This window comes from Cataglyphis hispanica, chromosome 7, assembly GCF_021464435.1.
Source record: "Cataglyphis hispanica isolate Lineage 1 chromosome 7, ULB_Chis1_1.0, whole genome shotgun sequence".
Taxonomy (NCBI): domain Eukaryota; kingdom Metazoa; phylum Arthropoda; class Insecta; order Hymenoptera; family Formicidae; genus Cataglyphis; species Cataglyphis hispanica.
In genome coordinates, this window is record NC_065960.1 from 5,514,879 (window position 1) to 5,526,393 (window position 11,515).

Sequence of the window (11,515 nt, forward strand, 5' to 3'; positions counted from 1 at the left end):
TCGGCGGTCAATCAACCCGGCATGTACGCTGAAAAATTCAGTATAACGGGCGGGTCGATAAGAATCCAATGGCCAGGGTTATAGATGACCCTAGTCTTGAAAGAGCACGTTACACGCGAAAGGCCTAAGACGGCGGGACTCTCGCAGTCTACGCTTCAGCACGTATTCGGTGTTGGCTCCTTCTCTTTCTCTCTCTCTCTCTCTCTCTCTCTCTCTCTCTCTCTCTCTCTCTGTCGAGAAAAGAGACTCCCTCGAGTATCGTTACCAGCTATATTCTGCCGTGTTTATACATGTACACTACGTCCCAGGTTTCCGCAGTATTTCCTTTCATCCGCTCTATCAACGTCCAAAATTCTCTCCCATTCGCGAAGACAATCTTTTCACAAAATAAAACAGAAAAAATCCGTTTTTAAAAACTTAAATATTTATTCAATTTTGTACCTTTTAAAAATCATTCAATTTGAATGATTTTTAAAAGGTTTCCCTTTGACCCTCTCGCGAGTCGCGTGAGAATTCGTGGCTTTCACAAGAGAAAAGCGGTCGGGAATCTCGAAATTTATGCTCGAAATTCTCTCTGTTAAGGGTCGATGGTGGAGCTACGTGGTTATCGTAGCCGTGAATCGATGAGAACGAAACCGACGACGTCGGCAGTTTCCGTGCTCTCCGCTAAAATCGCTGCTGCGATATCGACTATTATTCGATCCTTGCATCGCATCGGGTGCATTGTCCGCCGCGGAAATGAGAAACGAAACACGAAACGTACTACCACCATCATCATCGCCGCCGTCGCGTCGTCAGCTTGGTGGCGTCGTGGGTATCGATCCCCCTTTGTTCTCGTTGTCGAGGAGAGCTTACAAACATGTTAGACTAGGGCCATTCGCGTGTTGCAACCCCATGACAGTTACGTGCATTTTACGTGGGACTTTCCCGAAGAGGAACTTGTACGAAGGGATATGCCTATCCCCTTGTGTACTTCGAGACTTCACCGCCCATACTTTATTCTCTCTATTCCCCGGACTATCCATCTTCTCGAGCTGAAGTTTATCCATATACGGGGTGTCCCGGAGCGCGGTAATTCTTATTTTTCTTCGCCTGTCTTCTAATAGCAGTCGGCGAGATGACGGCAGCTTTGACGGACCATGAACGAATGGATCCCTATAGATTTACAGTATCTCGAAAGCTGAGAGATTTTCAGTCAAGAAAAAAAAGAATAAAAATAAAAAATCTTTCTAGACGTCACGCAATTAGACGCCCGAGGTATTAGTACCTCGTTAATGCTTCTTGGCGAAAGACATGATTAGATATCGACGCACTTGCTCCCTCGGTTGCCGGTCATCATGTCACTCTCGTCGCACACAAAGAACCTTCGAAATTACATTCGACGAAAAGCGAACGGCCGACACGAAGCCTTCGTTCTTCTACCACCGGTCTTCCATTTGATTTATCTCGTTCTGTTCTAATTCCGGGCTGTCCTATAATGGGGAGCCTCGAGAGTAACCAAATTGAATTCCCCTTTCCCAGAAATGGCGCCGTAGATAAATGCGAAGTCGCGCAGGAGGGGCGCTATTTGTGCGACCCCGTCGAAATATTCCGAGAGAATCGCCGGGATAAATTGGACTTTGAATTTTCGAGAATATCAAATTTCGCGAGGAAATGAATTTAGACTCGCTCCGTCTTTTGGAGCTAACTAAGGTACATCTCCGCGCAATTCAATTATTATCACTGGCAAATGATTTCTCGACTCACATTGATTTTTTTTTTACACCGATCCAAATTCTATTAAAAGCATCCTTCCTCTTTATTTACTTTATATTATTTGAAAAAATTAATATTTTTTTTAAATATTTTTTTCTTATTATTATATTTAAGTTGTAATTTTTAACTTAAATAATGAATTTCTATCAATTATTTTTTTCCAATTCTAAATTATATTAATTCTGTCTATTATTAACAGCCTATACTAGGAAGTTTTTTCCAGTAAAAATGGATTAAATAAATAAATAATTTATAAAATCAAGAAAATACTCTTTTTACAAATTCAACATTTTTTTTAACGACAGATTAATAAATCATCCGTGTCAATATCTACTGTGGGCCTTAACTTATAAAGTACTATATTATCGTTGCTCTCTAATAAATCTGCTCGCGTAATTTAAAGTTTCTTGAATCGTCAGCACTGTATTAATCTATGCTCGTGTTAACAAATGTAGCGGGAGAAAAATTTTTTATACGAGGTGCAAGGGCAGAACAGAGAAGGACGAGTGATTCGAGAAACCTTTTCGAGAAATTGAATAACCCTCACGCAACCCTTCTGACGGAAGCGGAAGATTGCACCGGGTCGCGTTACTAGCGTGTATTATGGTGGTTGTCGATGGTATTATCAACCCCTAACCCCGAACGCCCCAGGGGTCGACGACCAAGCACTTACGAGTTCATTATTTAACTTCGTGCCGCGAAAACTTTTGATTTAAAAACTGATAAGCATATATTCTCCGAAATTACAAGCAATAACTCACATCTCGAAGATCAATTCGCGAAAACCACGAGTTATTATTTTTGTAAAAGAACTTTATCATTGCGATTCGTCTCTTTCAAATTTGCAAAATAATAGCTTTATAAAAAAATTTCGATATATTCAAGGGTAGATTTTTAGGAAAAATAAAATATATTCCAACAATAAAATCAACATATATTTTATTCGAAAAGTATTAGAAACAACAGCATGGATCGTTAGCTGGCCGTAACCGTGGATCGAAAAGTTCCTTTTAGTTCGTTAGGCAACCGGGAACGCCAACGGCTAGTCGTTGGAGGGTGGTTGTAACGACGACTCGTCTGCTGGAATCGCGTGAACGTGCACTTACGTGACTCGCAAGGGATAGAGTAGACAGGGACGTAAAACTTTAGTCCGCCGACGGCTCGGGAGGGCCGCCGTCACGAGGTACAATCCCGTTAGCTTGTTATTTTCTGCGAACCCAATTACGTTGCATCGAGAGAGAAAATTTGCTTTGTTTTTACGACTGTCGTGCGACTCGGCCGTTTTCAAATTGGTAGAACAAAGAAAAACATCGCGATGAAATAACGGGCATGGGATGTAAAATAAACGGGGCGTATGACAAAAAAATTGTTTTTATGTAAAATATTTATATTTTTTTGCACGAAAATGTTACAAGATGAAAATTATGCAAATTAGAAACTTGCATATTGCTTCCTTATCATTTTATTTCGCTCAAAAAGCTTAAGCTCCTTAAAGCAAGCGGCTTTTTCAATTTTGGCTTTCTCATAGAGGAACGACTCTCACCAAAAATTCAATATCAATCATTCTTTAATAATAATATTAATATTTATTTATTTAATATTAATATATATTTATTTAATATTAATATTTATTATATTTATTTTAATAATAATAATATTTTATTCATGTAAAAAAGTTTAACCCGATATCTCGAAATTAATGAAAGTTATAGCGTGTACAGATATTTCTCAAAAAATTCATAATTTTATAAAAAATAAATCTTTTCATCAATTCTCGCCAAATTAAGTACTAATCATTTTTTAATGATATTCTATTTATATAAAAAAATAATTTAACCCGATACCTAAAAATTTCCAAAAATTAAAGCGTGTACGAATATTTCTCAAAAAATTCAAAATTTTATAAAAAATAAACCCTTTCACTAATCTTATTAAATTCAATTCCAATTATCCTTTAATAATACTGTATTTGTTTTAAAAAATTTAATCCGTTTAATCTTAAAAATTGCGGAAATTAAAGGTTGTATAATATACATTTCGTACATATACATATATACGAACATTTTAAGAATGTTTATGATTTTTCGACAATTTTTTGGGACATTTCAAACACATTGACATAGAAAACTGAAAAAAAAATTTGTCAGGAAAACAAAGCTTCCTCTATGAGAAAGCAAAAATTATAAAAACTTTGATGGGACATTGTGCTAACGGTGTTTCGTTCACGCGGATGAAAAAGCGAGTGGAAATTCGAAACTGTCGCAAACAGCGTTGAAAAAAAAAAATATTGGAAGTAAAGAAGGGAGTGCGATATCTGACGCCGATAATCTCGAGTGACGAACGGTTCACATCGATTTTTCTTTTCCTTGCCTTTCGCCTCTATCGTTCATCATGACGGCGTTAAACGAATATACAGCGGATAAAGTCCACATGCCCGACCGTTGGGTTGCGATCTTAACGTCAAGTTGGCGTGAGCCTTATCTGAAAGCACGCCACCTCGTCAAGTTCCATTGGTTTGTAAGAAACGCTCGATTCTTAAACGACGCCGACTCCTGAAGCTGCCTCTTCGTACGTTTATATCGTCAAGGTTGAGGATGATCGCTCCCGTTCCAGAGCCTCTCCAAGGCCCTTCTTGTCAACATACGTCACGCGAAAGCGCTAAATGATAAGTTGGCTTAAAATTCTTTTAGTTTGTCTTACTCAGGTTGTCCCGCAGCCTAGTAATTTCAATTTACGATAGACAAGACGCTAAATCAGCTGGCTAGACGTGAATCGGCTTTGCGAAATTCCGGTTTCCTGCACGACACCGCGAATGCGATCCACGGTTACAGAGGCTGCACGAGGTATTCGCGGTATCCCAGTAACGATCCGTCGACCGTGTACGCAGCTTCTTGGCAGGTCTCCCTAGCGGGAACACTTTTTTCCTCGCTCCTTCTTGCTTGCCAAGTCCGGCACTGACCTAACAAATTATCCTGAAACCGGGACGACCTTGAGAGGATGGAGCACCGTGTCGTGAGTTTTCAACAGTTCGTATATATCGGATAAGATTTAAACTCATTCGAGCGAGATAACAGAGGCGAAAGGAGACGAGCTCTCGCACAGTTTCAATCCAATCCGAATCTCAAACAAAGATCATGCTCTCCGATATCTTTCACGATCGAGTTATTTGTTCGAGCGTGTCGTTCTCGATATGCTATCGCCTAGCTACGGCTAGTAAGTCGCCCCTCATCAGCGGATCAGCACCCATTAAGTCGACCCGGAATCACGATAGCCTGGGACGGACAGAAATCAATACGCGTTCTCACAGTTTACAGAGTTTCCATGAAATGTGAATTCCGCGGCGTCAACTATCTCCCGAGTGGATACCGACGAGGTCCAGTGGACCGTTTAATGCAGCCACCGGCTGGCTTTCGACATCATCGCATGTACATATCGAATAACGAGATAAAGTGTCCCCTAAATCATGCAAACGTAAACTCTGCGGAGTAGAAAGTTAAAGTCCTTTTAGCGAAATTCAGCTAACAAAGAGACAGAGTTAATTATGAAAGTAGTCGATCAAAGGAAGCTTACGGGGATTCGGCAAATAGTTCCAGAAATACGAGGTATCATTACGCGGATGCGATCACATTTTCTTTCATGAGCTACTGAGAGCATCTGATAATAACGAAGATAATAACGAAGACAAAACGCCACTAAGGCCACTTAATAAGGATCGCGATATATAAAAACAAGTGGTTATAGCCTTTAGAAGAAGATACAGCTTTCTCTCAAGCAACGAGGGATGATCACGTTTTTCTCCCTTCCCTCTGGATAATCGAACCCTTTTATCGCTTCCTCGCGCTTTCTCACGTATCTCTCATCCCTTTCCTCATTCTCTCGTTATCGCCGTCCTAAGACGGTATAGAAACAGGCTATGCAATGTCGTCACCCCGTTGATGGATAAACGACGCACATCGTGAACCCTTTGATTAGAAAAGGTGAAATGATTTTTTTTTCCCTGTATCGTCGCTCACATCAGGGATCAATATTGACGAAAATAATACTCTTTCATTGCTTCAGCATTTCAGTGTTGTCATTTATCTTCTGAATATCAAGGTGTAACAAGGGCAAAATCACGTGGGTACGGAATATATGGATATAATAAATCGCTCTCGGGGGCCAATAGTAATAAATCATATTTATTTCCAACCCACATTCCTTCTCTTTTATTGAATCTACGATTCCAGCTTTCGTATTTTCGTCGCCCCGACGGTAAAAATAATACGACCGAATAACGAAGTCAGCATAAATAAATTGTTGCACTAACGTGTCCGCGCTTAATTCGAGTTATCATCTCAGTCTGCGCTTCGCGGACTCTAAAGATAGACTCTCGGACCGATGACGTAACACAACAGGTGGGATGTTACGATCGCGAGAGAGACCCATCTCGTGCGCAAGTTCCTTGACCTACCGACAGGCAAATGCTTGGGGCGCAGGCAGGTGTACACACATAACACAGCTCGAGAAATTCGCACTCACGATTTTATGATGAAGATGCTGTAGCTCCCGCTCGGTGACTCTTCTGCGAGATAGCTCGCGCTGCTCCCGCCTATACTGGCTGTACTTGTAAAAGAGGTACATCCCGGGTAGAGCCAACACCACCAGGGGTTTCATCAGGCCGGTCCGTCCACCACCGCCGCGAGCACGTGGCTCCGGTGGCTCGTCCAGGTCCTCCAGCTGACCGGCTCCCTCGGCGACAGCCGGCACGGCCGCAGCACCGGCTGCTGGCATCCTTCTGAAAGATATTGAAGAAATTTTATTTCGCGAATGTGTCTCGTTGAAAATTGTACACGTTATAAATAAGAATTTTCGCGCGAGAGAAAGAGAATTCTCTTTCGAGAGATTCGTATATTCCTCTCCAACTCATTATCTCTCTCTAAATTATTAAACGAGGAATACAGGACCTATACAGGACACTCCGCTGCGCCGAACAATACACTCGTTCCGGTGCATTGAGGAGCTCATTGAGGATATCGAGCCGCTACGCCAGCTGTTCCGCTCGTTCGAGGAACATCCGGCAAGCTGAAAGCGTCTGGTTTAATTGCCGTCAACTTTCTTCATCTCTTGGTTAACGCACGCCCGTTTTATTTTCCTCACTCATACTCTTTCCAGATAAAATTTCGAGTGTCAATTCGTACGCAATTCGTGACGGCGCGGGATATCAGTTTCAATTCGCCGTCTCCGAACGAATGGAGAGTTTTAGGTCGACAAAAAAAATCAGCTATTGATTATTGGTTTCCCATCAAATCCGTTTTTTACCGTTTCGTTGCGCCGAGATAGAAGTCGCACACCGGCTTTTAGTCATCTCGAATTCCAGACACGAACTCGCCTCTTGTCTCTCCTCCTCTTCCTCGTTTTTAGATATTTATAATCCTCCCTAATATCGGGCTCTATTCGAGAAAGAATGACTTCCAGGTCCACATTTATCCTCTAATCTCGCGACCTTAATCTCGCAACTGTCGGGATTGTGATTATTTTCGCGAGTTTTTTTTATATTTTGTATGATGTGGGAGCGTCACGAAAAGAATAGAAAGGATCAGATGTTTTGCAGATATTTTTTCCATTGAGTCTTGCAAGAGTCATCGCGGAAGAAACGCTCTCCTCTGAATCTAATTTCAAGAATCTCGATAAATAATTACAGTCGCAAATCGCAATCTCAATCAAAGTTTGCAGATTACGAATGCATATCCCGATCATGCTGGACTGATGCGATTAAAACTGCAATTACCCTTGCGAAGCACCTAAAGTATCCTGTTGGGAATCATATCGACTTTCTCGGCGACAGATGAAGAAGCCACGATTTACTCGACATTACGTCTACTTAACGATCTTAGGCACCGGTGATATCGCGTCTAAGGATCTTCGTGACTTGAATGAAATTTCGTAATCTACTTGCCGGTCGTTCACCGTCTATATTTAATCCAGTCGTCTACTTGCCGTTCTATTCTTAAACCGGCAGCTCTAGAAATACACGCGCAGCTCGCTCTATATCACCGGAGTCAGGTCGTGCACCCTGCTTCGTTACACTTTGTAGGGAGACACACGATGTCTCGAGCTGGTACACGCAGCTCTCGACATTGCTTCTTTGCCAGTGATCTCTCCGAGAACGCGGTCCGTATCGCGATGATAAGGGACGATAAGAACGATAAGACAATCTCGTGAGCGGCAAACGTCATGTTTGAATACGCAATTTTTCTGCGAGAGATTAATCGATCGGCGAAAGCACGCAGAATAAATCGCATCGATCATGTTTATTTATCTGCCTTTGCACATCAGCGTATGCAAATATTTCACCGAGACAGTTCTCAGTGATCGAGTGGCGTCGAAGTTTAAGCCTTCGGACTCTGTTTATTTTATGGAAGCTCTGCAATCTCGATCTATACTGCGAGTGCATCTACTCTCCAGTCGAATGAACAATGAGATTAAATTTGTACTTTCGGGAAAAAAAATTGCCTTGTCAATGGCAATCAGAATAATAATGATTATCACTGTTTCTCTTTCACATTCTCTGCTCTCTCTACTCGTTTTTGTTGAAAAAATAGATTCACCGAAATTTTCTACACATGTTGGAAACTCATCGAGAGCCTAATATGCCTACGTTAAAATTTCCTGTTAAAAGTGATTGCAGTTATTTCTGGCGATAGGCGCGTGCAACGATCGATACGTCATCGTCTGCCGAACGCCGAGGACATACCTTTTTTCGCATGTTGTTCGCCAACACGCCGTGACAATTTGCTCCAAACTCGATACTTGTCGCGATAGGGGAATCAACGAGATATACATACGTTATAATGCGCGCATACGCGTTATCGTCATGGGAGGTAATATATTATCGGAAATGAATCGATATATCGACTCATCGTTGTTTTGCACTTCGCACTCGGCGCCGCGAAAACATACATGACCCGAGGGATTTCACGACGGTGTACGACATGAGTAATTTCGCAAAGGACAAGGTCGTCGATGCTGCGAGCTTTTTACACAGATTTCCTTTCACAGGTAATCATGGAGCGATATGTTTTCCCTTTCGCAAGAGAAGGAGAGAGAAAGAGGAAAAGAGAGAGCTCCGTAGCCAGATGGTACGTACAACTGATACTAAACTAATTTGCAAATAATCGAGTGTAATTAAATCTGTCACACGAAAAGATATCAAATCGCTTAGGATGAGCATTGCGATTGTTAATATCATTAACGTGCTGTTACTTTGTTTAAGAAAATTAGCGAGCTATCGGTTGAATTAAAGATTATCTTTAATCTCCCGAAATTTGGGTAAATTATGTGCCAGCCGCCCCCGTTAAACTGAGGACAATGGAGGGAAAGGAGGGAAGCAGTTATGAAGAACGGTGAGATGATGTTCGAACAAACTACGTTGTTAAAGCGCGAATATTATCCGATCTGATGTCGCACGTACGTATGCAGTTTGCCTTGACACAGCGGTAGCACGAGCAAGGACAACCCAACCAACATTGCGGGATAACATTGTTCACGATATTTCTACGGCCAAGTACACACGTTCTGCTATTTTTATGTTCTGTCAAGTCTCGGTTCGATTGACTCGCCATGCTATTAGGATCGATCTTGGCGCTCTTTTTTTCTTTTTTTTTTTTGTCTACGAGCGCTGCTCGATGAAAAGGTAGAAACAGCGCGGCGAACGTAACGTCAGCTCTAACTGCAGCACCATCAGTTAACGTTTGATGAACGAGCGCGACATAAGCTCTGGTTGATCACCTGTGTAAGGTGAAGGTAATGCAAGGGTGAAATGTAATATATCCATCTCGGCGTATCTCGGAATTAAAAAGGCAAATAAGTATTGATCGCATTAAACGAACCTACGCCAATGTTGGTTTACTCACAACTAGCATGCATTGTAAGAACCATGAGTTTCATGAGTACACAAAGGCTCTCTTTCGATGATGTATAGTACATGAGATTGGCTCGACGTAAAATAATGATCGTCGAGTTTGCAGAGAACGAGAAAGATTAAGCCTCGAGCATTTAAGTGCAAAGTTGTTGTCATACGTGCCGTTTGTCGCGCGATCAAACGAGAAACATCAATCACAAACGCAACGGGGTGTCCCCTTCGCAGGGGTCGCAGATTATGCGATCAGTTGTTCCGCCAACTAAGGTGAACCATCCATTCTTCGTGCCATGCTACGAGTCTTGCATCGAGATTCCGTTTATAAATTCCAATCTAACTTTCGTTATATCATTATCACGATATCGTTAGAAAGGGGACACGTCGTTTGTGAGTCCCATTCATCCTCGCAGCACCTGCTATTGCCGCCAATGTATAACGCCGCGACGAGGCGCAAAGGAGAACTATGTCTCTCTCGTCACCTGTCATCGTTCCCGCCAAGACGATGCCTACTAACACATCCCCGCGAATCGACCATCGCGCGTCGTCCATCGCCTTCATCGACCCCCAACGTGGCGAGTACATTGAGAATGAAACGCCTTCCCCGAACGAAGAAGAGCTTATCCTTCGCAAAGAGTAAATCCCACCCCGTACGATACGCGTGTCATTTCTTCCATGACAACAATCCGAATATCTCACACTCTCTGGCGTCACGTGCGATTATTCGTCGCGTACACGACGCTCTCGACGAGTTTCGACCGACGTTTCATCACTTACGTCGTCCTGTCCTCCTCACCCCTCCGAGGCAAGTCGCGAACAGGATGAGCGTAGAAGAAGGAGCCCTCTCCTCTTCTCGCACGCGCTCACCACAGCTCAGCTCAGCTCACAGCCAAACGCATCGCCGTACTATCCTCCGCCTGGTGGTACACCGGCGGCTGCACTGACGGCGTGCCTGGCAAGCCGAGGCAACCCTTGCGAGCACACTGCTCACTCCGTGCAACCCCCGGCTTGCTCGCGCGCCCCCGTACGTGCGCACCCGGCCGGCGCGTCGGCCGCTTCCGGAGAAACCTATATATTCTCCGCCGAGCACCACCGAGAAAAAGAGAGAGAGCGAGGTTAGGTTGCGTGACGCAATGCGTGGTGGAGGCGCCGCACGAGATCCGACCCGATCGAAACAGTTATGCCGGCGTGGTGGCCGGACAGCCACTGAAAGGGATGATAGGCGATGCTGATTGCTGCTACTGCTATCGCTGCTGGTGCTGCTGTTGCTGTTGCTGCTGGCGCTGCTGCCGCTCGCTCTTGCTTCTATAGCAGAAGCTATTCTGTTCGTTGGAGGAGGATCGATAAAAGCAAGAGAGAAAAGCTGGATGGAAGAAGGTCTGGGGAAGAAACGAGAGATGTGTAGACATCCTCTCTTGCGAGATGCGTTCCTGCTGCTTCTTTCCATCCGCCAAAGCAGCCGCTTTTCTAATGCCGAGGGGATCTTACCTCTTCCTTTCTTTTCTGTCTCTCTATCTCGCCTCAAGCCTTATGGCCTTAATAATCTCACATCAGTGCGGCAGTTCGAGTTTAGTGAACTTCCGATAGAAGTTTCTCGATAAATGTTCTGCTTTTTATTAAACGCATCTGTTATTGAATTAAAATTACGATAATTGATTCCTATAATGGACTAACATTTATCAAATCATTGCATTTTTATAATCGTTTTGCCAGATTTACAATTGACAGATCAAAGAGATAATTAGAATAAAATTAATTTAGAAAAGGCTCCGAGTAATTATAATAAAATGAAAACAAAAATTGGCAATAAAAGTTCAGTTCTGTATGTAAGGCGCAAATAAATTAATTAACAATTAATTGATGAAA

At 42.8% G+C, this 11,515-nt stretch overlaps 1 protein-coding gene across 2 annotated transcripts in view; it reads right to left on the bottom strand.

Annotated features, from left to right (window-relative positions):
• LOC126850837 (fl(2)d-associated complex component-like) overlaps positions 1-10,806 on the bottom strand; it is a 30,348-nt gene extending 19,542 nt beyond the window's left edge. The window contains exons 1-2 of one of the 2 annotated variants that reach the window (XM_050594221.1): positions 10,427-10,806; positions 6,274-6,529 (exon numbers count right to left, since the gene is read on the bottom strand). In XM_050594221.1, coding sequence (XP_050450178.1) covers positions 6,274-6,525 — 252 coding nt within the window. In that variant the 5' untranslated portion in view covers positions 6,526-6,529; positions 10,427-10,806. Of the gene's footprint in view, positions 1-6,273; positions 6,530-7,731; positions 7,843-10,426 lie in introns of those variants that run through there. The other variant, XM_050594222.1, reaches the window with a different exon arrangement.
• Positions 10,807-11,515: the final 709 nt, after the last annotated feature.